Raw genomic sequence first — 26,032 nt, forward strand, 5'->3', positions numbered from 1 at the left:
TCAGGTCCAAGCAACTGCTCCTGTATGAGTGCCTCTGTATGACAGGCACAGCTAGAAGAACCCTCAGGGTGGATCACCTGCAAACACAGGCTGAGAAAATGTGGTTCCCAGGCTGACAGTGATGCTAGGTAAATGGAGGCAGTTTATTTCAGGAGTTTCACTTTATGGTGTGTTTTGCTTGTGTGCTGTGCTCTGACAGGTCAGCTATGCCTCATCCAGTCGTCTCCTGAGCAACAAGAACCAGTTCAAGTCCTTCCTGCGCACAATCCCCAACGATGAGCATCAGGCCACAGCCATGGCAGACATCATCGAGTACTTTCGCTGGAACTGGGTGGGAACAATCGCAGCTGATGATGACTATGGCCGGCCAGGGATTGAAAAATTTCGGGAAGAGGCGGAGGAGAGAGATATCTGCATTGATTTTAGCGAGCTCATCTCCCAGTACTCAGACGAAGAGGAGATCCAGCAGGTGGTAGAGGTCATCCAGAACTCCACAGCAAGAGTGATTGTTGTTTTTTCCAGTGGCCCAGATCTGGAGCCTCTCATCAAAGAGATTGTCAGGAGAAACATCACCGGCAAGATCTGGCTGGCAAGCGAGGCCTGGGCCAGCTCTTCCCTGATAGCCATGCCGGAGTTCTTCCGTGTCATCGGCAGCACCATCGGGTTTGCACTGAAGGCAGGACAGATCCCAGGCTTCCGTGAGTTCCTGCAGAAGGTGCATCCCAAGAAGTCCACCAACAACGGCTTTGCCAAGGAGTTTTGGGAGGAGACATTTAACTGCTATCTCCCTGATGGATCCAAAAATTCTCCTGCTTCAACTTCCTTCCACAAGGGCCACGAAGAGGGGCTGGGAGCTGGAAATGGAACGTCTGCCTTCCGACCTCCGTGCACAGGGGATGAGAACATCACCAGCGTGGAGACACCGTACATGGACTACACGCACTTGCGGATATCCTATAACGTGTACTTGGCAGTGTATTCCATCGCCCATGCCTTGCAGGATATTTATACCTGTACCCCTGGGAAGGGACTCTTCACCAATGGGTCCTGTGCAGACATAAAGAAGGTGGAGGCATGGCAGGTAAGCCCTTCGTTCGTGTGCCTGTGCAATATACCTGCAGAAGGAAAGACAAGCTGTCCCAAATGCCCTTTAGGGTGCCTTTCCTAATCCTGGGTCTCAAACACAGCATAATGCTCCTGGGATGCAGTGTCTGACTGTGTCTGAGGTAGGTGCATGCTCCCACCCACAGGGAATGTGAGGTAAGTTGGGCTAGGCCTGCAGTGAAAGGGGCTTACACCAGGTTAAATTTTCTTGCATTTGCTGCGGGCCAAAAGTGCACACACAGACAATTACCACAGCCTGGCTGACGCAAGGTAACTTGATCATATATTGAGCCTTACATAAACAAGAGGGCCTGGGAAGAACACATAAACAAGGAAAACAGTTTTTAGAGTTCATTTTCTTTGGCAAGCTTTAAATCTTTTGCAATCCCACAGCAATTTTCCATACAGGCTGTATTTTTTCCTCACAGTTTTAAGCTTATATAGGATCAATCCAAAGAAGATTGAGTAATGAAGGAAAATAATGTGTGGCTCTTGGGCAGAAAATAGATAGCTGCTTTGATTTGGCAGTGTATTTGTGAACTGATGAAATTATATTAATGACTTAGTCCCATTTACCCATTCATTCAATGCATTCTGCCCACTGGCACATGGATCACATTTTGCCTTCTGATCCTTTATGAATACTCTCTACCTTACTATGTGTTTGATCATGCTATCCAATGAGGTATTCACTTTGTGCTGTTAACATCTACTGCATTCTTAACACAATTAGCATGGACTGATGATGATATGCCAAACAGGTAGCAAATTCTGTCTACCTCATTCTGGTTGTCACAAAACACTTGAGCCCAAACATGCCTGAAATCAGAACACAGGTGAATAAAAGGATCACCTCCCTGTTTGCACGGGTGTTTTCCTCTCTTTGGGATAGTCTAACCAAAACAAAGGCTGCCCTGGCCACAAACTGCAGATGTCAGGTTACATTCACATATGGGAACTGTAGTTTGGTTCCTGTCTAGTCTCAGTTAACTCAAAAACATGGGTCACATCAAAGTAAAAGGCTTTGTCTTGGCATTTATGGGAAACTTGCACTGCTCTAGGTGCCGGAAAAGATTTATCAAAACCACTTTACTCGGAGCCGATGAGTGCGAGGTTTGACCCTGATTTAGAGGAATCCTGCAATTGCTGGTTGTCTCTAAAGTTTCTGTCTTTCAAAGCTATTCTGCTTTTCAGGAAAATACTGGCAGAAATGGGCAAGTCGCAGACAGATTTAACTTTCACTGTTGTCAGTAAAAATGATCCAGAATAAATGTAGTTTAATTCATTCCTTTATGCCTTGTCAGCTTGGAAAGTAAAGCTGGATATTCATGCCATTGTTAAGTAAAATAATGTGTTTGTTGAAGATTCCATGCTTGAGAAGAATGACCTCTCATTTCTGTGTTGCTTGTCTGGTGCTGAAGGATATACACATCAAAATGTACAACATCCTGCTGATCTAGGCATTTGGGTACACATACCTGCCTGAGAGGAGGGAATCAGCAAGGAGTATGTAGAGAATAACCTCAGTGGGCAGGAGCAGGGAGTGCTAGAAGGGAACAGGCTATACTTATAACCACCACCATCATATGACGGCTTTCAAGACTACTTGTGCATTTTTTTTTTCACTTTGTTTCAAAATCAAACACATGAATAGCAGGTAAATGCCAAATTTGTGTGCACACCTACTTCATAGCAGGCATTGCCATTCATTACCTTCAGGAAGATTTCCTCAGCCCTGGGAGTAATGAGTTCACCTCACAAACATGCAGCCTCCAGCATTTCCAGAGTGATTTTCTGAGAACCACACAGAAAAAAAAATCTTTCTAGTAAAGTCAGTCTCATTTGCAGTGGTACTTCTGCCAGTGTTCACTGCCTGCTCCCTTTCTCACAGTCAGGTCAGGCTTTTCTTGACGGGAAGTGACCCGAGAGAGCAAGGACAGTGCTAGGAGGCCCCCGTAGCTGTGACTGGAGGGCAGCTGCTCATGGTGTGTGCAATTACTGGCCAGGTGCTGTGTGCTACAGATAAGGTGAACCTGCTGAACTTGTGGCTCCATTAGCCTGAGCTCCTGTCCAGAGCAGCCCTTGCCAGCAGGGTCGGTGGCTGGGGAGCAAAAATGGTACATCCCACGATTTATTTATGTACCATTTAATTTTGTTGCCTTTCAACGGCATTATCCTTTTATCACATATGAGGTTTTTATTGTTGGTTGCTGATTGAAAATTTTATGTACTTATAACACAAATCTTCTGGGGGGTGTGTTCTGTATCATTTGTGGAGGCTGTTTGTGTGGGTCCATATATAAACCCAGGATTTTTACCTCAGCAGTCAGTTTATTTGAAATGGACAGCCTAGCACAAATCACTGTGAGTTGGTTAAAATTGAGTGAAGTTCTCCTATTAAGAATTTACCATCTGTAGTTTAAGAAGGCTCTAGGTGTGATTCAGCTTTGGAGCGCAGGATTTTTGTCTCCTAAGGTGAAATATCAAATACTACCAACTTTCACGCTTACTTATTTGTAGCTACTTGTTTAAGAAACCATTTGCTCATTTTCTCCACCTGGGTCAGTGATCTGCGACAGACCCTGACCATAAACCCTGGCCAGTCTTGCTTCCTTTTGTTTTGCCAGTGCCTCTGAAGCTGGCTATGGGCATTCCCAGTGGAAGCTGGGAATGCCAAAGCTGTCTGGCTGCCCAGCGTGTGCAGGGATGCAGGCACAGGCAGAGCTGGTGAGCAGGCAGAGCAACTTCCAGGCTGTGCCCAGAGGAACCTGTGCCACTCATTCCACATGCAGAGCTGGCCAGGGAATCAGAATCCTGTGTCTGAAAATGGGGCAGCTGGCACTTCAGAACCCTGCAGAAAATTGTAGATTTTATTAGGATGCCTGTGCTGCCCTTATTCTGAGCGATCTGAGCTGTTTTAAGAATCTGCACTGCTGCAAGGCAGAAGATAATCGAGGTGCACACCTTTGCAAGATGCCTGCTGCAAAGGGCAGACAGTATTGTCTGCGTGTGCCATTGTTGTGTCCTGCACAATATTGAACAAGATCAGATCAATTACTTCTTTTTGCACTGTTTTGTTCAGGTAACAAAAAGGTGCAGGGCAATCCCAAACGAAATGTATAAATTCTGTCACTTCAGGGCAAAGCAAAATTTTATAAAAAGCACTAAGAATTAAAGTGCATGGGTGCAAATAGTAGAACAGAAAAAGAAATCCTCATAAAGGTTTCCAATACCTCTGGCTGTCAGAAGGCCACTCTCTTCTCCTAAGGGCTTGTAACTTTTTAGGAGACCATAACAAGTAGAGCTGATTCTGTGTGTTGCTCTGGCTTGTGGACTTGCCTACCAAACACAGCCTCTCCCATAAGCTACAGAATGGAAGTGGGAAGTTATGGCAAGGGGTGGGATGCAGGCTGAGAACTGCTATACTGATGCTGCCTCTTTGTCAAAATTCCCTGATTTTTGGTCTCCATAACTGCTTTAACAATCTGGTTTTGAAGCTCTTTTTTCTTAATATCTTCCCTGATAAGATTTCTCAAGTCCCTCAAGTTCCTTCATTTTGTTAGTCAAATAGCTCATGAGGCTATTTCTGTGGTCACTTCTAGAAAAAGTCCATTTGTTCTTTTTTCAGTTCCCCTCTGAACATTTCCAGGAGCCTCTCTAGGGTCCCTCTCTCACTACAAATACCCCATGGTCATGCAAAAAAAAAAAATAGAGAGAAACTAATAAGGAATGTGCCCTTCAGAGCAAATATTTCCTGCTGCACATTATTTCTGTGTGAGAAGATGAAAGACCTGCCTTTTCTTCAGACTGAGGTCACTCAGTTTCTGCCCATTCATTTGGATTCTTGATGAGCAGCTGCTGGACCTCTCTTTGTCTTGCAGTAAAAGCATTGTGATTAAATGGGGAAGACAGGCTCCCATTTAGGTGCCTGAGATCTGAGAAGGCAAAGGTGTGCAGCCACAGGGTCATTGAGCAGAGCATCTTTGGGTTGACTCCCAGACAATTTGCAGGTTGCTGTTACACTGGAGGCTTTGAACTTTGGCATGAGTGAAAAGCAAGAACTCTTTTAGGCACCAAGGCAAAGGACAGTGCAAGGGCTGAAAAATGTGTTGTGCTGATGATTCACAGGTTAGAGACATGCTTGTGTGTATTATTCTATGCCTGGAAATCTGACTGACCTCAGACTCAGTGAAAAGTTGCCATATGCTGTTCCACAAAATAAAAACAAATACAAAATGGCTTCATCTAGCAACACCTAAATTCTTTTATTCCACTTGTGCACCTCCCAGCCAACAGTTCCTTTCTCAGTGCTGGTGATGTGCATTGTGAAGAGGTAAAAATGCACTGGCACCTTCTCCAGCTTTACATTTAGGTGTGTCTGCCTGGCTGGAAGTTGATTGTGCAAGGCTTTAAAGAAGTAAATAATGCCTTAGATGACATAGACCTTTGAGCCTAATGGCTTATCTAATCAATTTTGTGTCTATTAAACTAGAGGCCTGTCTGAACCGTTCTAAACCAGCTGCTTTGTGATATACAGAATTAAACAGTATCAGAACAGCTATTAGCTACGGCTGGTGGGAAAATTTGGGGGGAAGAGAATCACAAAGAAAACAGAGGAAGCTCTTGGATATCAGGCAACTGCAAAACCTTGCCTACTCTGCATTACAAATGCACTGGAGATGTACTTGTTGTGAACAGAAGGCAAGAGGTGTGCCTTTGTTGTGTGAGACAGAATGGAGAGGGACACTACTTGAGCCACACACAGAAATGTGGGGGTCAGTAGAGCAAACACAGCTATTTCTCCCGGGCCAATAACAGACAATTGCTTTTTCATCAGTTTGAAGATAACAACTTGCCATCAGCTGAGAGCATCAACTAAGCAGACAATAGATGGAGGATTATTTAGATGTCTCTACAGCTAAAAGGAGAAAGACTTAACTGGACTCACCAGTAGAAAATGTGATGGGAAACAATTGCCCTGACAAGACTGCTAGAAGGAGGGTGAATGAACTGCATGCAGCAAATACAACAAAGGAGTTATGGTTATTAATTGCTAAGTAAAGAAAGGCTGAGATTCTTCTGAATTGGGGTAGTATACACTGCCTGATGACCAAACCCACAGTATTCTTGTCTGACCCCAAACACATTGAATTTTTCATAAAAGTCACCTTTCATATAGTCATTTATGTGCTGCTTTACAACAAAAGCTGTATTTGAAAAGAACTTTTTATATTTGTGAAGCTCATTTATTAAGTACTTCTGTCAGTTGGGGAAAAGTCAGTTTTTCAGCTTAGAGTGGGAATTTTAGGGAAGGCTCCATGAAATGCCCATACAATGTCTCTCTGTAACAACTTCAGATAACAATTATCCCTTGAATTACCAAGACCTCAGACACCAGTATCTGTTACAAAGACACAGCATGTCTTTGTTGCACAAAAGGATGTAAAATTTCTTACAGGACTGACCTTTCCTGATACTACTCACAAATGGAGCTGGTGACAAAGGGCACCTTGAGAGCTTCCTAAAGGCACTCACAAAGTGGGATGAGGAAACAAATGGATATATAAAAAAATTCCATTTATCCCAAGATGGGGTTGAAGCTAACTTCAAAGTCATGATAACCCTAGCATAGGTTATTATTTCATTTCTTTCTGGCTAGTCAGCTATCTTCACAAACACTTTACTAACCAGTCACAGTTAGTTATCCCCAAAGTGAACTTTTATGCACTATTAAGGACTGGTGTTGCTCCACACAGAGGTTAGGAGGAACAAATTACTCTTGTTAGGAGAACAAATTACTTTTTATGGGCACCCTTTTGCCTTGTAGAATTATAAGAGTGATCTTCCAACTGGACTAGGAGCAATATTTTGTCTGAAATAACTTTTGTCCTTTCAGAGTCTGTAAGAAGAAAGACATGAAAGACTGAAGAAATCAAAGTCTTGACATGAGATTTCTTTGTTGGCCAAGACTTACATTGATAGAGGAGATGGAAAAATCAGATTTAAGCCAGTAGCCAAGTGTAACATGTGCCCAGACACAGTAACTGAATCCCCTGGAACATTAGCTGACCATTGATTGGACCCGTGACTGTGCTTGCCCACTCTGAATGTCTGAAACACTTGCATGAGTGCAGTTAACTCACTGTGACTATAGGAGACTTTGGGACTCTTTTTTTTTTTTTTTTCCCATGGATAGTACTTCTTGAATAGATTATAAATAAGCATTGAATTCAGGTTTCATGGATTACCATGGTTCTGTTAAAAGAAATGACACCTAGAGTGCAAAATATGTTGGTTCTCATTCTAACAAAGAATGCTTACCCAAGCATTGAAGGAATTCATCTCACAGCTCCAAATAGGAATGAATTTACAGTGGAAAGCTATGACTTTCTCCTGGCCTAGGGAGCAGCACAGTTCTCAAAGCAGTATCCACCTAGAGTGCAAAATCTGTTGGTTCTCATTCTAACAAAGCTTACCCAAGCATTGAAGGAATTAATCTCATAGCTCCAAATAGGAACGAATTTCCAGTGGAAAGCTATGACTTTCTCCTGGCCTAGGGAGCAGCACAGTTCTCAAAGCAGTATCAGCAGTGCTCTGTGCAGGATGCAGTGTCAGACCTCACTGGGGCTTTGAAGAGACTGATCCATAAAGGGCTGTTTGGAGAAAGTGACAGCAAAGGGCTGTAAAGGGACACATCTACACAGTTGTTCTCTGCACAGCTGGGCAGGGATGGCATTAAACACATCCCAGAAAAAAAACATTTCAATCAGACTTTGTTTACACAAGACAACATATGTGAATTATACTACTTGAAAACAATGAGCACTTGAACCTTTGGGGCTGCTAGTAGCTTTAATAATAGGACCATTTTTTTATGTATTATTTAACATTAAACCTTAATAAATAATAAGAGCCCTTTTAAGCTGTTAAGTATACTTCACCATAACAGTTATTGTGCAGTATGGTGATGTCCCAAGAGCATTAAAGCATCATTTACTCAGTTAGGACTCCTGCCAATAGATTCACCCTTAGTACACAGCAACCTGGGCTATTGTACCTAATGGATTTCTCCATGTTACATTTGCTGCAAGTGAAAACCAAAGCAATAATGGCATCAAGTCTAGACTAAGTGGCTCTGATTTTTTTCATGCCATGGCTGTAGGTAAAGACAGGAGCACACAGCACAAAATACCATCTAGCAGCACTGACAATTAGGTTTCATTGTACCTGTTCAAATGCCTTTTTCTGTCCAGAGACCATCTCTCTCCACAAAACCTCAGCAGAAACCTACAGCATGTTTAAATGTAGTCACTTTCCAAATGATCATGCAGCTTGAAATTCTTTATATAAATAATTAGGTAAATTTATGCCACGTTCAGGAAAGTAAGTAATCTTGATCCTTCTAACGGCTGCTTCACATTGAATGTAAAACCTAGATATTTAATTTCTGAAAGGCTGTGTTTGACAGCCAAACTTGTGTTCAGCAAGATTTATTTTCCCCAAAGACATGCTGAATGGTAGACCTTTTTTTTAATTAGTATGATCCATGGCAGGCCACGTCTCTTGTCACAGATCATGTCTGATTTCCTGTTGGGATTTACTGACCTTTAGTTTCATTGGTCCTTACTTGGGCTTGCTTTATTAGATTTAAAAGTCCAGATGAGGTATGCATCATTTTTCTCCATATAATATTTATGCACATTGATCAAATTATTCCTCAGTCTTACCTTGATAATTTAAACAGAGTGTTCTTTTAGTCATAAGGTATGTTTTCTGCTTTAGTTCTGTACCTTGTCCATTCACTCATCCCTCTTTTTGTCACGTATTCAGTATTCCTTCAACAGACTCGGCACAGCCAGACAGGAAAAAAAAAAAATCCCACATTTGCATACTCCTATTACTTCCTCATTTGCAGGAGCACAAGGTACCCGAGCCTTCCTTGCCACCACGTGCAATGGAAAGGTCACATTCAGGTGCCAGTAATCCTTTGCAGCAGGTGGTACCCTTTCTGTGCCTGGCATGAATTCCTTATGCCTTGATGCACAAGCCTGAATGTCACTGTATTAAACACAGATGTTTGAAAGCAATCTGAAGGGAAATGCTTTTTCTTGAATATTATTTACCATTACCTTAATCCATGAATTTGCAGCAAATTTTGCCAGTAGTACTTTTGTAGCTGCTGCTAGGGTACTGATGAACATATTAGGAAACAGTGAGCTGTTTACTGAGGATAAAGGAATTCCCCATGAACTGATGATCTGCCTCTGTTTATCTCTGTTGGACAATTCCTGATCCATGTTACGTGAAGTATAAAGCTCAGCTATTTCATTTCTGAAGGGGTATGTCTGTCAGTCCAACTTGAATTCAGGAAGATCTATATTCCTCAAATATTACTAGGTGGTAGCAACTATGTTTCCATCCTACAGTTTTGTATGAATTGCTCCTCAGCCCTAAACTCTTGTTTTCCATTGTTTTTTCCTGTGATTCATGTCAGGCTAATCAGCCTTTGGTTTCAGAGAACCTCCCTCTGCCTTTTACACTGTTGTCTCTGCTTGGCAGCTGTTGCAGCCCACCAGAGGCTGACACTGAGCAGAACTTTGGACACAGAGCTGGGCATGCATTACACTTGCAGGTGTAGCAGAAAGGTGGATTGGGGTTGCTGTGGAATAATATTTGATAGCATATTGACTTTGTCATTCAAAGCCAGTGGCATTTTTATGTATATATCATAAACCTACTGTATTAGTGCTCTCTTTATTGCTCATGGACTGCTGTGATGAACTGTCTGGTTCTGTCAGCCTTTTAAATCCAATTTAAATTGCTCAGGCTGCCCTCTAATCTCTCTTTAAGGACTTTCTACCTCAGTTAATGTCACATTATGGCTCCAAAACAAGTGCCCTTGAGATAAGAATGTCTGTGATTTTTTCTGATAGCCAGGGTACTAACACATCATTCATTTAGCTTTCCTGCTCCTCCTCAGCTCTCTCTTTAGCATTCCATCCTCTTTAGCTGTCTCTTACAGCTTACTTAATCCTCACAGTCGTGAGGATCTGGCATACATGACACCTCTCAATTTTAATATGTTCAAGGAAATTCTTATACATTGCCTGGTGATTTGTTTTTTCTTTGTTCTCCTGGATTTTTAATGTTCTGCTTTCTGACAGTACAACACCAGTGCTTCTCAGTCTTATTTGGATTTTCCACGCTGGATTAGTGCTTTAAGAGCCCACCATAATAAATATTGCTCTTTGAGTTCTGTTCGTATGATGAGGATGGCAACATATCATCACTCTCTAATTAATGAGCTTTTATTTTAATGAGCACAGGTAAAATTTGAACTGAAAATGGGTTTATCATGCATAGGATACAGTCAGTCAGTCCTTTCATCTATTTTGTCCATGGTTTTTTTCCATTCTGTGGAGTTCCATCATCACTGTCCTATGCTGGTACAACACCAGATCAGAGACTAGTAAGAAGCCTCCTTGATTTTATATAGCATTATATCCTGCATCTAGGGTACAGTCAGTCAGTCCTTTCATCTATCTTGTCCATGGATTTTTTCCATTCTGTGGAGTTCCATCATCCTGTGCTGGTCCAACACCAGAGCAGAGACTAGTAAGAAGCCTCCTTGATTTTATGTAGCATTATATCCTGCATCTAGGGGTTTTACACAGACATTATTTTTGATTTTGCTGCCATAATTTTTGTCCTGATTCCTAGGAAAAGAATTAATGCTTACAGAACTTAAGGAGGGAAGAGGTGCAGTTACTTCAGCCATTTCTCCCCAGAAGAAACCTACTGCAGTCAGTAGATCAGACTAATTCTGTTTGGGGTGGCACTGAACAGGGACTGAGGCCACTCCAGATGCCCTAACTCCTGTAGGAAGGTTTTGTTTGGACTCTAGGGAAGTACTATTACACTTTCATGCTTTGGGCCATACAAATATGTTGAAGTACCATCATACAACTGGATCTTCATTTAAAACAGAAAAAGGGAAAATGTTAGAGGTAAAAAAGTATTTTGTCATCTCATTTCTACTCTCAAGCTAGTCAAATCCACTAATTGCAGTTATTGGAAACATCATTGTCCAAACCAGCATTTTGACAGACTCAAAATGAATTGTTTCCCCTTTTTCTCACTATAAAAAAGTAATTACAGTTAAAAAAGAACTCTCACTTGAAGCTCACAGTTTTGAGTTTGACTTTAAAAAACATGTTTGTACTGAATTTCGTTTGACAGGATTTCATGTTTTCCCGTGTAAATCTTTGGTCACACTGGGTGAAGACATTATTCTCTACCATAGCACACCTATGTGAGGTGCTGTTTACTACCAGCTAACCATTACGCAGTACAGGCTCAGGACTGGTGCTCTAGGGACAATTGCATTTAGAACTGCAAGTGTGCAGCAGGAATTGTGGAGGGCATTGGGGAAACAAAATATCCTGGTCCCATCCTTACTGCATCCTACAACCTCCTAACTGATTACTGAATCAGTCTGGAAAAGCAGCCATGCAAAGCCAAAATGTTGCAAGACCATTTCTTGATTCCTTTGGAAACCTCTGTGACTCACCAGACAAGTCTTTCAGAAGCATTTCAGACTCGGGTTTGCAATGGAATTGAGGCATCTGCAACCACCAGTAAATACCAAATGGGTTTTCTTGAAGTATCCCAGCTGGACCTGACTTGTGCAGCCTCTGTTATGAAATCCACCAGGTTTAGGCTTTTGGTTTCTCTCTGGACATTCTTGTAAATATGGTACTGTAGTAAGTCTGATTCCAAATCAGATTAGTCCCATTTTATATCAAGTCACATTTAGAAATGCTTGCCTTTGACATTTTTGTTTTAAGTTACTTGCTTCTACTGCTATAATAGTAGCTACTCATTTGTTTGCCACCTTTCATTGTCCAGAAAGCATCAAAGCTGTTGCAGTTTTTAAGCAGCAGAGCAGGGTCACTTGGTTGCTGGTGAGAACACCACATAAGCAGACCCACCAAGCCGTTTAAGTTACTTGCTTCTACTGCTGTAGTAGTAGCTATTTATTTGTTTGTCACCTTTCATTGTCAAAAAGCATCAAAGCTGCTGCAGTTTTTAAGCAGCAGAGCCGGGTCACTTGGTTGCTGGTGAGAACACCACATAAGCAGACCCACCAAGCCCATTTACAGGAACTAAAACTGGTCCTTGTCTTGGGAAACTCTAGGCTTCACCAATTTCCAAACAGACTAAGCACTCACAGCATAGAATGAGACAAGAGAAGCACCTTGCACCTTCCTCTGAGCAGCAAGTGAAAGTATTTCCAACACAGTCCACATGAGTTCCTTGCTCTCCCAATTCCTGCAAGTTTCTACTGGCGATCCTGCTTCTCTCACACAAAGAAGGGACATAATGTATGCATGGGACCCCATGTCAGCACCAGTGCTGCTCCTCCTCAAGGGCACTGGTCAGTGGAAGGGTCAGAGAGAGATCCAGCCCCATCTGCCTGGGCATCGCATCCTTGTCAGAAGCAGAGCAGAACCAATTATCAGTTACAATACAACAATCAGCACATCTTGTTGTGTCAGCTGGATGTCCTGTATTTCTCTGGAGACCTGAATAAAGTCAGTTGCCTTTGCAGGGACAGGAGTCTCTGCTTCTGTGAGAATATACCACCTCTTTCCCACAAATCACTACATGTGTCATAAACAATTTAATAATTCCATGCTTTCATTTCTCTTGAAATGGAAGACTGACTGTCCAAGAGCTATCATCACCACCTGTGGACCTCTCTTAATTTAATTTAATTCTTCTTTTCTGACCAAATGACTTGAACTAACAGCTTTTTCCAGAGGAGGCTTGTACTACTGGTGCTATATTTTCAGTATCATTTTTTCTTACTTTCATATCCTAATATTTTGATATTATTTAGTTTGTTCTTCCCACTGCACAAGGCACAGAGTGTTTTTACTGAGCTGCCTACAATAATGAGCAGGTCTTTGTCTTGAGCGGTTAGTTAATTTTCTTCAATAAATATTATGAATAGCTTAAATGATTACTTCCAACATATGGCACATTGTTTCTGTCATACACATTTAATTGTGTTATCCAATGACCTTCCCAGCTTTACAAGGATATAATTCGGTCCTTATCAAAGCATAACAACATTGAATGTTCTTGAGTTATTCTCAGGCTTCACACAGCTACTCTTGAGTCTTGAATGAGCTCTTGCTTTCATTCCTTCAATGCAATGCAGATCTAGCATTTCACCAGAGCTAGGATGTCCATCCCATCTTGCCAAATTTCCCGCGGAGTATTGTCTGTGTATCTCTGGCTGACCATCAATTCCTCTCTCTTCAACACCAGCCCTTCTTCCAGAGTGTGTCTCCTTCTGTTCATCTGCCCTGTTACCAACCTGACAGTTTAACCCTGGAGTACATCCCAGGCCTTGCATGGTAGGTGCTGACTGGTTTTCATTATTTTGGCATGAAGTGCTCAGCATCCCAACTACACACCAGGCACTCCTTGTGCATGAAGCTGGATGTGTGTATCCAAATTTTTTGTGAGGTATTTACAGTGAGAATCACAGCTCTGTTCCTGGGTACCTTTCAGCTTCTCCACCTAAGATACAGACTTCAGAATAGACACCAGGCAGCTTAGGTGGAATCTGGTCACCAGAGATAGAACCTAAGGGAATGGCCTGAATCTGTGTCAGGGGAGGTTTAGATCAGATATTAAGAACAGATTCTTCACTCCAAGGGTGGCTGAGCACTGGAACAGGCTCCCCAGGGCAGTGGTCATAGCATCAAGCCTGACAGAACTCGAGAACCATTTGGACAATGCTCTCAGGCATATGTGTGATTCTTGGGGTGTCCTGTGCAGGGCCAGGAGTTGGACTTGAATGATCCTTGTGGGTCCCTTCCAACTCAGAATATTCTATGATTCTGTGAATGTAGCAAGTGGTGTGAGGCAATGAATCACATCCTTCACTGGCTGAAAAATTCCATTATCTTCTGAACGGCTTTTGGAAAAAGGTGAGATTAATGGTGTTGGCATCTTGGTTTGAAAAAAACATCAGCACTACATGCTGTCCCTCTTGATGTACAAAGGGCAGTGAGGAAGGAGAAGAGGTTATAGAGGGGAAGGAAAGTTCAGCTCCTGCTGGCAAGAAGAATGCTTTGGACAGAAGGGTGAAATTCATCTTGCCCTGCCTCGGGCATCTGGAAACAGGTATGACTGACACAGGGGCCAAGGCCAGCACCTTCCTACCTGCTCGGTTCCTGTGTGTCAGAACTTGCTATGTTGTTATGACAGCACTGCCTTTCAGAGAGCCCCAGTGTTGGCCCTACATAAAGAAAGGGCAGAACAACATATTCCAAATTAGAGAATGCAGCAGGAATTAAGGATTTGATACAGAAAGTAAAAACTTGCGTTTTGCTAGCCTGTAAACGAAGATTGACACATAGGTAGCTGAAAGTGAAAGGAAGAAAGGAAAAAAAACACCAAAAAACTATTGCTTCAAACATTTCTCTTAAAGTATTTTATGAGTGGCTCTTTCAGAACTGGTCTGGGCATATTTCCTTGTGATATTTGACCACTGACAAAACCCAGGTCCTGTGCACCATAACCCATGGCCTAATGCAATAGCTGATCTCTCGAGTCCTTATGCCTCTTACAGCATTATGAAGGCATCTTCTCCATGTCTTGGTGAGAGATCCGAAACAAGAGAGGAGATTGGGCCCTCTGCAATGCAAAGTGAAAGTCAGGCTTGCCATCTTGAGGACAGGTGCCAGCTTTTCATCTTCATTCACACTGAGCCGTGATGTGGTATTGTTGGCTGCTCTCAGCATGGGCACTCTACCAAACCAAAGAGAAAAACATTTGGTGCCTATCAGTCCAGAAATGTTTTACAGGCCTGGAGAGAGATAGGTAGACAGAAATTAAAACTTAAGCATGGGAAAATCTATGTTAATTGTCAAGACAGGATTGCTTGCAACTGTGTGTTAGGAGGGGTAATTGTCTGTCTTTTATGTGGTGACAGACCCCTATAATGTGCCCAGGTTATCTTCCATTGAAGGACCATTTGACCTAGGGAGGAAACAATCAGAAAGAAACTGCAGAAAGAAGCCAAGGATATTAAACATTTCACAGTATATGGAGACTAGTTAAGGACCTGTCACAGCTGAGATAGAGTAAAGGACAACTCATAGCACAACTGGATACTGACATTTATTTATGTTTATTTAGGAATTAACAAGACTACAACTTTTAACTGCTTGGCATCTCACTCTTACTTTCCCCACAGTGTTACATCACCAGGTCTCACCTTCCCTTCCTGGTAGGGACATGGTGGAGGTCTGTCAAGGTGGAAGTTCGCTTTCCCCACAGTGTTACACAACCAGGTCTCCCCTTCCTGGTAGGGACATGGTGGAGGTCTGTCAAGGTGGAAGTTCTCACTCTATGCTGTGCAGCTCCTCTCAGTTACCTTTCTCAGGCATTACCGGCCAAGGTTACTGAGCATCCCCCAACATTTGTCTCCACACATATCCTTCATCTGCAGGGTCTTGTCCTATATCCAGTGCTTTTCATCCAAACATGATCTTCATTTTCTTGTTCCTAGCCCTGAGCCCTAGGTTTTTGTTGCAATCAACCTCCTAACTGGTGGATCTGTCTCCTACCTTGTTACAAATTGGAATGTTTAGGACATGCCATTCTTGTTTAGTCCAGCTGCTATCAAAATGTTTAACTCATCTGTGGCTTGTGCTTCAGAGGACAGCTCAAAGTTCAGCTTTGGGCATGCAAGCACACACAAAATTCTCTGCTATCTGACAGCATCCAAAATTTAGAATGGATGTTTTTACCTGGCACTAGACAGAAAATGAGTGTATATTGTATATCAAGGAAAGGGGGAGGAAGGAAGCTGGCAAAGCAAAACAAAGGTATTAGATAGGGTTTATAAAAGTGAGACAGTATCCTTCAAATAACTGAGTTATGTTCAGTGAGTAAAATAGGAAGATTCATAAACTCTGGCAGATTAAACGTACAAATACAATAAGGCAGGCCAGAAAAACGAATAAGCAATATCCTGAAATGGGGTAAAAGCTCATAAATCCTATTTTAAACATTTCAGGAGTAGGATTGTTTGTTGAGCCATAGATTATCACTGCAAAAGACAAGGTAAGGCCATGACAGAAGAAAAGTGTGCGCCTCATGGACAAACTTAAGAAGGTTTGGTTATTTATGGGGGACTTTTAGAGGATCTGTCTAATTGAACTGACCATAGAAGAAACTATGAAACACAAGAGCAAAATGAACCTTGATACTTCAGGGCAAGTGAACAATATTCACCAAAGGGAAATGCCAGAGCTCACAGATGAAGTAGCAGAAGAGCTGGCTGCAGTGTCCGTCTCCTCACTTGAAAAACCCTAGGCCCTGAGGTCTAGAAAGCTGACACAAAAGAGATTAATTTTCTGAAAGGGTTCTGGAGGAGATCCAAGGAACTAGCAGAACCAGATTGAGCCCATTATTAGAAACGGGGGTTTAAAAATTTAGGAAGGAAAAATAAAATACACTGAGAAAGAGCGACCATGACTTCTCTAAAGAGAAGCCCTACCTCACAAACATCCTGAATTGCTTTGAAGGCTTTGGAATGTGTATGGATAAGGGAACTTCTCTTCATAGAGTATGCTCAGGCTTCTTGAAGGCATCTTCTGGTAATACGTCAGCAAATTCAGAACTTATGTGCGTGTTGGTTGAAAGATAGTCAGCAGAGGATAAAAATAAATTATGAGACCTGACTTATCACAAATGAAGTTGATCAAGTCTAGGTGGACTCCTCAGGTTTGTGTGAATAGGACTCAAAAAAAGCAAATGCACTTTTAAGAATAGTCACACTGGGAAAGGGACAGACAGGTAAACAGGTGTCCTGGGGCCACTTTCTCAACCCTTGGGTGCATCTCTCTTCAGTATCATTTGCAGGACACAGAACTGATGAAGAAAACTGGGACTGCTTGGAGAAGGGTCAGTGAAACAGCTTCTGTACAAGATGTAGCAACACCAGGTAGGGCTCAGCAGCCTGAGAAAGAGGTGTCTGAAGAGAGGTGATTTTAAAGCCCTAAGAGGCATGGAAAAGATTACCAGCAAATGGCAGTTCTTTGTGAATATAAGCATAAAAATCAAAAGAGATTTGTAGCTGCTCTGTTCCGAAAGGGATGAAGAGGTGCTTGTCTCATAAAATGTAGGTCTCTGTGCTGTAGGAGGCTCAGTTCACACAGATGCAGAACACAAATGTACAACATGGTGGAAGAAAAATCCATCCAAAGGTTATCAGGAACAAAACCTCTGGCCCAGGAAGTCGCTGAGTTGCAAAATGGGTGAGAGTGTTCAGGGGAAATACCACAGCCCCTATGCTTCTGTTGCAGTATTTGCCCTTGGCCACAGTCCCAAAGAGGTCCCGGGCAGGTGAGCTGCCAGCCTGGTCTAATACAAGTGTATTTATGGTACAGCTTTATGATCCTCCCATAAAAGTGGAAACCACATGATCCAGAATATTTAGCCTGGATAAAGTATAGGATGCTGCATGGCTGGGAATGGCTTTACAAGGAATAAGGGGAGGGTGAACTAGAGGGCAGCTTGGAAGTCCTTTCCGATAATAGGTGTTTTAATTAAAAGGCACTGCAATTCAACATGAAGTCCGTGACAGAGAGAAAATAAAAGAAGGGGAAATTACGGAAAGAAATATCTGAACACAGCAGTTTGGACAATGCTGTCCCCACAGGTTTCCACCAGCTGCTGACAGTGTATCCAAGCCACAAGGTCAACACTTCTCTCATAAACTCTTGCTTCCAGGATATGATACACCTACCCCTGGCACATGCTGTTGGCCTGGCTGAAGCAGGGTCTTTTAGGTCTTTCTGGATTGAGTCCTGGCTATGTATGTTTCTATCTTTAGTTACAAAACACAGTGACACATTTTTAACTGTAAAGCCTTTAGCTAATTGTTGATAGACCGGTGAATATATAATAGTTCTGGGGTTATTCAGAGTCTACAACTTCCTTTTTCAAAGTTTAGTGCTTATATATTCCTGGTCTGATTAAACTGTATTTTCACCCTGTAAAGAGCAGAACTTGTGATATGATCCTGGGAATTTCTTGCTCTCTAAAAAAGGAACATGTTCTGCCGGTTCATTTTACAAGCTGCCCTCAGAAATTTAGATTTGAAGAAAAGCTTTGTTGTTTTCTGGAAAGAAAAAAAAAATCCAGGCTTTGTTTTTTCTGTTGTTCCTGTTGCCTTTCCATTCGGAATTTTAATCAGGTCATGTGCTTTTAGTGCATGAACTGATACACATTTTGTACCCACTGGCTACAGTTGCAGAGCTGAAGCTGTTACACTCTGCCGGGGGAAAGACAACACTAATTGCAGATCAGTGCTCTTATATGAATTCACAGTCAGACAGACATGTCAAGTCACACATTAAATAATTTATAACCTGGATCCTCAGGTGTAGTGTGTGTGACCAAGAGAAAGATCCTATCAAACTAATCCTACAAAACCCCACGAAAAGCCAGGGGTATGTATTCTTTTTAAGAAACCTAATGGCAGGAGGGAAGGCCAAGAAACAGACTAATTGATATGAATGTTATGAAATTAAACAAACAAAAAATTGCCTTCAGGGAATCCAGAAGTTTCTCCACCATTCATCTTGCTGACCCTAAGGCCAGTGAGCCTCCTGCTGCTGCTGCAGCTGACCAGGAGAGGCAGGACTTGAACTGAAGAATATTTGATATAGCTCTTGCAAGATTGTGTCCTGGTGTGTATAGGAACTGCAGCCAAAGCAAGGGCAAGGTCTCCTGTCAGTGCAGGTAAGAGTCAACCCAGCAGTGGTACTCAGGATATCCTGGTGTCCTTCAGAAGGATGCAGGAGTGCTGCATGAGTGCCATACTGAGCTAGAGTGAGGAGAAACGTGGCATTAGGCTTAGCATAAGGACAACCCTGATCTGGACATCAAAGATGCAGCTGTCACCCTGTGGTAGGTGCCAGAGCCTGCAGAGGAATGTGAGCTGCCTGCTGAGAACCTGCACTGCTGACAGATAAAATATCTGGTACACACCGACCAAGACTGAAGCCCCTGTGCAGATGAGGCCAGAGTGAGGTGAGGCAGTACAGCAGATCCCTGTGGATCTGCACACCCTGTCACCCATTCTGACCTCAGAGCTGCTTCTGCTCTGTTCTCACCATCCCCCCAGGGAGCTGGACAAGTAGCACCTTCCTGGGTACCCCTCAGGAATGAGGGGAATGAGAGAGGAGAAGTCTCCTATTTCCTTACCCAGCAGGCAATGCCCCAGCTCTCCACAGCAAAGTGCCAGCACAAAACACCTTTTGCTGTGTCCATCAGAGGGTGAGATCTTCCAGGGACAGGTCCTGGTTCTTTGGTGAGACAATTCCAGCTGCATACCTTATGGGTGAGCTGGTCTCCAAAAAAGAGACAACAGGGATGAGAAAGACGAAAAAAAATCCTGCTTTCTCTATCTCACCCATTATTCAAAGACAGAATACTGTGGCAATATTTTGATATCCTTCCATCAACATCACACAAGCTGAAAAAGTATTGTTGGTCACATCCTTTGTAGTACTACAATGATTTTTCCAGACTCTCTCAGGCTGGAATTGAAACAGGCAGTGGGAGGAGGGTATCTGTGGCTCTGGGGATTTTAGCTTGAGCTAGGAGGATCCCAAAAGGAAACAGCGAAAAATGAGACAATTTAGCAAAACTGACAGGAATTAATGAAGTGATTCTGTTCCCCTGTCCCTGTGTTTCCAGGTGAGGAGGATTCATCAAAACAATATTGTCTGTTCTGTCTGTGGGGTGAAGAGGACTCTGCCTGCCCAGACAAATTGATTTAGTTTTGGCTTCTCTTACATTTTGCCATCCAGAGTTGTATGTTTAGGCACTCACAGGGGGGAGAGAGGGAGAGAGAGAGTGGGAGAGAGACTGAGCTTACAAGCTGTCACAGGCAGTAGAAGCACAGCAGCAACTATGCTGCTGGGGCCTAGGAGCAGCTGACAGTCAGGTACCCTCAGAGTCACATTATCATTCCATGGATGAGCTTGGGGAGAAAACTGAGAAGTGCCTAAACCAGCAATTATTTTTGGAACAGAAACATTGTGTATGAATTATACTGCAGTTGCCAGGACAGGCTTTCTTTCATGCTGCAGTTTCTTAGGTCTACTTGTCAGGCTCTCTAGATCATGAACTTTGCAACTGCAGTTGTCCCTGGGATTAGGGACATGCAGCATAGTGGCTGAGAGCCAGCTGAACACGAGCCAGCTGTGCCCAGGTGGCCAAGGAGGCCAGTGGCACCTGGCCTGGATCAGCAATGGTGTGGCAGCAGGAGCAGGGCAGGGATTGTCCATTGTCCTCCCATATACAGCATTGGTGAGGCCACACCTTGAGTGCTGTGTTCAGTTCTGGGCCCTTCACTACAAGACAGACATTGAGGTGCTGGAGCACATCCAGAGAAGGGCAACAGAGCAGGTGAAGGGTCTGGAAAACAGACCCTGATGAGGAGCAGCTGAAGGAAGGAGGGGTCTGTTTAGCTGGAGAAAAGGAGGCTTAGGGGGACCTTATCACTGTAAATAACTCCCTAAAAGGAGGCTGTGGCAAGGAGGAGGTTGGTCTTTTCTCACAGATAACAAGTGACATGATGGGAGGAAATGGCCTTAAGTTGTGCCAGAGAAGGCTTAGATTGAATATTAGGGAAAAAATCATCACTGAAATGGTGGTCAGGCATTGGAATGGGCTGTCAAGGAAAGGGGTTAGGTCACTATTCCTGGAAGTGCTCAAAAAACGTGGAGATGGCACCTGGGGACATGGTATGGTGGTGAATAGAGCAGTGCTGGGTTAATGGCTGGATTTGATGATCTTGGAGGTATTTTCAGCCTTAATGATTTTATGATTCTATATAACACTTAAAGGCATGAGGTGAAAATTACAGGGAAGAACTCCCGGGAACAGGCACAATGTGATTACTTTCAACTATGCAACCATGAGACAGAAGCCAAAAAAAGTGCTAAGAATTCTTCAGGTCTGCCATGGCAAATGAGCTTGATTTGTTGCTGTTTTCTTACTGAAGTGCAGTGGGCTTGGGTTTTTTCAATTGAGAGTCAAGTCTGAGTTGTTTCTCAAGCACTCCTGTTTCTGAGTGATCAGTCATTCAGAGACTAGAGATACCAACTGAGAGCATTCATGCAGTTGTTGCAAGAGTAGGGTGACAGCGATGCATGGGTGACTGAAACACACGAGAGGCTGATGCCATTTCCCTGGTCCTAACAAAGAGCTCTGGGCTTGCAGAGATGACTCAGAGGAGCAAAGAGGAAAGCTAAATGGATGATGGGGTAGCATCCAGTAAGTGTTACAGATGGGTTGCCAACCACCCAGAGGGCCACAATACCCTGTGTTGTCTACAAGGTTTGTACAGGCTCCGTGTGTTCATGAGACAGAAAACCTCCTACTGCTGCAATGAAAAGATTTGAAGAGATTAAGGTTTGTAGTAGTGATTCTTCCCAGTTCTGTTCCTGTAGCAGATGTGTGCTGAGGTAGGGCTGTAACACACAGGCATTTACAGTGTCTCTCTGTCTCTCTCTAGGTTCTCAAGCATCTGCGACACTTAAATTTCACCAACAACATGGGGGAGCAAGTGGATTTTGATGAGTTTGGGGACCTGGTAGGAAATTACTCAATAATCAATTGGCATCTCTCTCCGGAGGACGGCTCAGTCGTCTTTGAAGAGGTTGGGCACTACAACGTTTATGCCAAGAAAGGGGAGAGGCTTTTTATCAATGAAAACAAGATCCTGTGGGGTGGATTCTCTAAGGAGGTAAGTGCTTAAATCCTCACAGCAATGTTTTCCAGATCCACAAGCTGAACTTTGAACTAGCCCTGCACGCTCCTCATATGTCTCATGATAGTTGGATCTGTGTACGCAGCCTCCTCCATAGTCTTTCTTACCCTTCTTATACACTGAAATAACAGACAGCATCTTCTCACCTTCTGTACATTTGTTCACCCTGGGTATTCATGTTTTAAATTATATCCTTTTTTCCTGGCCCAAGCAGATACAGTAGAGTTTTATAGCAGTGTTTCAAAAGGGATGAAAAATTCATCACCCAAGTCTGGTTGTTGACTAAATCAATATTGCCTGAGCTCGGTAGTTTCATTGCTGAAAAGAGCCATCTCTTTCATTCCCATTATCTCTGTATCAAGAAGTGTCTCTTCTTGCTCTTAGTTATATTTACAACTCTTTCTCCTAGCTTCACCCACCAAGTCCCAGAGCCTTCCTCACCCCCGTACCTTGCAAACCAACAGAACAAGCCCTGTCAATCTGCCTGGGTTAACTTGGACATGGTGCTCAAATATTGGAAGATGCCAGCACTTGCTACCTTTTTTTTTGTATTCTCCTTGAGGATGCTTCCACAGCCTGAGAAGTAGTGATCTCAAGAGGTATCAGTTGACTTTAGTCAGGCCTAAGTCCTTCTCACTGACTTGCATATGTTTAATCTTTTCAGCATAATTCTTGTCACTAGCAGCCAGGCTGTGTCTGACCCACATGATGGGAACATGGTGCAGACATCTCCAGACCAGAGCCAAATGAACTGCTGTTACAGCTGGCAGCAGCCAGATAGGCAGAAACTCTGACTCCCAGAGGGAATACTGCATGGACATATGGTTTGTGGTCTGGGAACTGGCACAGGGAGTAGAGAATTAGCTCAGAAATGTCACTGTCAGGCCCTGCTGGGATGTTTCAATGTGTTAAGCCAGCACCTGATTAATGAAAGAGGGAAATCACTTCCAGGTGATTATTCACATTGGCTGGCAGATCAGGTAATGCTTCTGCCTTAGCTACAGTTACAGCATGAGTTCAACCTTTCCTTTACTCCAGCTACACTTCTGGTTCAAGTCCAGAGTGCTCTGAAGGAGGCATGAATTGAACAGAGCATACTACCATAGAAATACTGAGCTCAGAGCTTTTCTAAGTCCACCTGGAGTCTCTAAGCACTAACTACAAGACTTCAAGTGGAACTTAAAAAACCCTGATATTATAATCCCTCCTTCAGGTTGTTGCAAATGCATCTTGCACTTTTTCCAACAGTTAGGATTTACTGGTTTTTACTTAAACTGAGGGATTGTGTTCTCTTGGTCTAAATTTCTCTGCCAGTACAATATTTATTCATTCTCTGTTCTAAAGTGTTAAAAATGTGACACGATGTTGCTGAGAGTAATGCCAGGGTATGTAAATTTTGTGCAGTGGAGGGGTCTGCAATCTCTGTGTCTGCTGCAGCCCTTTTTTTTCCAGTCTATATACTTCCAATTTCTTTTCAGCTGTTCAATAAGAGTAGCCAATACTTCACTCACTGTGCCTCTTGTCATCCCCAACAAAAGTTTAAATGTAGGTAATTTTAACATTCAGGAACTTGAGCATTGGGCAGACTTGCAAAAGAATGAGTTAAAGACTAGGTAAGATAGATAGATTCCTTTTGGCAGAACATGATGAAATTCCCCACAGAATACTTAAGAATTCAGCCAAAGCAATCACAAAAGTACTAGCAATTCATCTTTGAGAAATGTGGAGGATGCATGATGTCTCAAAGGATCAGAGAGCAATCGTAATACCTGGTTTTAAAGCAGTTATAGGAGAACCAAGGGAATTATACACAATTGAGTTGAGCTTCAGTAACCTAAAAGACTTGATAAAAAAAATTAAACCGTTTATAAACACTTAAAGGATAATAAACTGATAAGAACAAGCCAACGTGTATTTGTCAAGATAAAATCATGCCAAACCAATTTAATTTTCCTCCTCGGAAGCACAGTCACTTTGTAGATAATGGGTAAGCAGTGTGTGATTTCAGCCAGGCCTTTGATTCAGCCCTGTTCAAAATCACTGGTGGCAGCCTGGGGGAAAGACAGCCTAGACTGATGAAGTCCTCTTGATGGATGCACTGCCTGCTCAAAGACTGTCCCAAGGAAGAGGAGCACTGTGTTTATAGAAATAGGCACTAACAGCAGAGTGCTTCAAGCCAGGAGCTGCAGGGAGTTGCCCTGTGTATGTGTCTGTCCTATCAATGATGAACAGCTTGGGAACAGCATTTCCCAACTGTGCTGCAGCTGCACTCCAGAGTGATAGGAAACAGAGACTGCCCTCACCAGAGCCACAGAGTCATCTCTGCATAGCAATTGTCATTAGTGAGGGCTTTGCTTCCCCTGTGGCTAAGGCATCAAGCCTTCCACAGGCAACTTCCAAACCGTAGCCAGGACTCACTGAAGAAGTGCAAAAGTGCAGGATGTTCCCGGAGATCAGCAGGTTGGCAGCTCTTGGGTAAACTAGCATCAAACTTCCAAAAAGATGAATGGAGGCTTCCAAAAAGAACAGCCATTGACTATGTAAGCATCATTCCTGCCAGTAGAGATTGATTGTCTTTTTTTCTAGCCATCTAATGGCTATTTTGGGGTATGTGTATCATGGTCACATTCCAGTTTGCAATGCCCACAACACAGAGATTACAAAGGTCTGCTGATCTTCCTTACTATCTCTGATGTGTCTCTTCAGAGAAATCTCACTGCAGTGGGATGGGGAATAACTATTGTGCAAAATGTGTCTGTTCTGTGGGTGGAAGAAGTGAGCATCTGAGGCTCTCCACCCAGCATGCCAACCAAGCAACAGTACCCTTGGTGGAAAAAGGCATTGGCACCATTAACCTGCTCGGGCTCTTTTCTTGCAGGTGCCTTTCTCCAACTGCAGCAGGGACTGCCTGCCGGGCACCAGGAAGGGCATCATTGAGGGGGAGCCCACCTGCTGCTTCGAGTGCGTGGACTGCCCCGACGGGGAGTACAGTGACGAGACAGGTAAGGCCCACAGAGCTGCTGGGGCCTCCCGGCATCCCCCCTGCTGGAATCGCTTCCCTGCAGGGCTGGGCTGGTGCCTGCCCTGCCAGGAGGCTTCACAGAAAGTCTGAGGGACCTCTGGAAAGCTTACAGGAGTTGAGTCCTCTGGTCCTCAGGTCCTGTCTACCGCGAAGCCTGCTTGTCCCTTCTGCTCTGCATTAGGAAAATTAAGGCAGAGAACTTGAAAAACAACTTGGTATAGAAAGCCTCTCAGGCAGCCACAAGCAAACTCTATTGCACTGTAGCAGTAGCTTTTCTTCCTCCAAAAACCTGGAGGAGGGAGAGATTCCCCATCCTAAATTCTGTAGCTATCTGTCTGCTCCCATGTTTTCCTCAAACTGCCAGGGTTTTATTTCAGGCTTTACAAAGAAATAAAATCCATTACATCCCAGATTTCACAAGCAGAGAGAAATATTTCCCTTTATGGACTCACTAATTATAGGTTCTGTTGATCACTGGCACTACAAAAGATCACAGTCTGTGGATCCTACTGAGCACCCATGGACATGTTTTTTGTTTGTTTCATCGGGAGCTTGAACCAAGCTACTCAGGTCCTGGAAGAGACAAAAAAGATAAACTCAGGTCTAGAAATGGTTGAAAATTTTTGAATTTCCAACACCACTAGTGCTCCCTCAGTTTTGGGCATCCCCAGGGTAATGAAGGCAAGTAAATTCCTTTAGGATATCAGTCCTCTCTACGCCCTAAGGCACTTGGGACCTCCTCACACCCTCTCTGGTGCACTGGTCCCAGCAAACACTGCAGACCTTTCTGGAAATTAACAATTCAGTAAACTGCTTGCAAAACTGAACAAGTGTTCTTTGGGAGATTCTAATTGGTGTCCTATCAGACAGGAATGATATTTTTTTAGCATAACTATATAGTACTACAGAATTCTTGGAAGCAGCATTTTCAGGTTAAATAGAAGCAATTCTGGCCATGTGTAATAGGGGTCTTCTAGTGTTTTTCACATAATTTTGGGAGTTAGCTCTGATGTGGAGGTGAAATTTATGGGGCT

At 43.2% G+C, this 26,032-nt stretch overlaps 1 protein-coding gene across 2 annotated transcripts in view; it reads left to right on the forward strand.

Annotated features, from left to right (window-relative positions):
• Positions 1 to 26,032, forward strand: part of CASR (calcium sensing receptor) — a 74,388-nt gene that overhangs the window by 43,397 nt on the left and 4,959 nt on the right. For both annotated transcript variants that reach the window (XM_039718186.1, XM_039718185.1), the window contains 3 exons: positions 200 to 1,081; positions 21,722 to 21,952; positions 24,855 to 24,978. In XM_039718186.1, the coding sequence (XP_039574120.1) occupies positions 200 to 1,081; positions 21,722 to 21,952; positions 24,855 to 24,978 (1,237 nt within the window). The remainder of the gene's footprint in view (positions 1 to 199; positions 1,082 to 21,721; positions 21,953 to 24,854; positions 24,979 to 26,032) is intronic.

Source organism: Passer montanus, unplaced genomic scaffold (genome assembly GCF_014805655.1).
Source record: "Passer montanus isolate IOZ18808 unplaced genomic scaffold, ASM1480565v1 scaffold39, whole genome shotgun sequence".
Classification (NCBI taxonomy): Eukaryota; Metazoa; Chordata; class Aves; order Passeriformes; family Passeridae; genus Passer; species Passer montanus.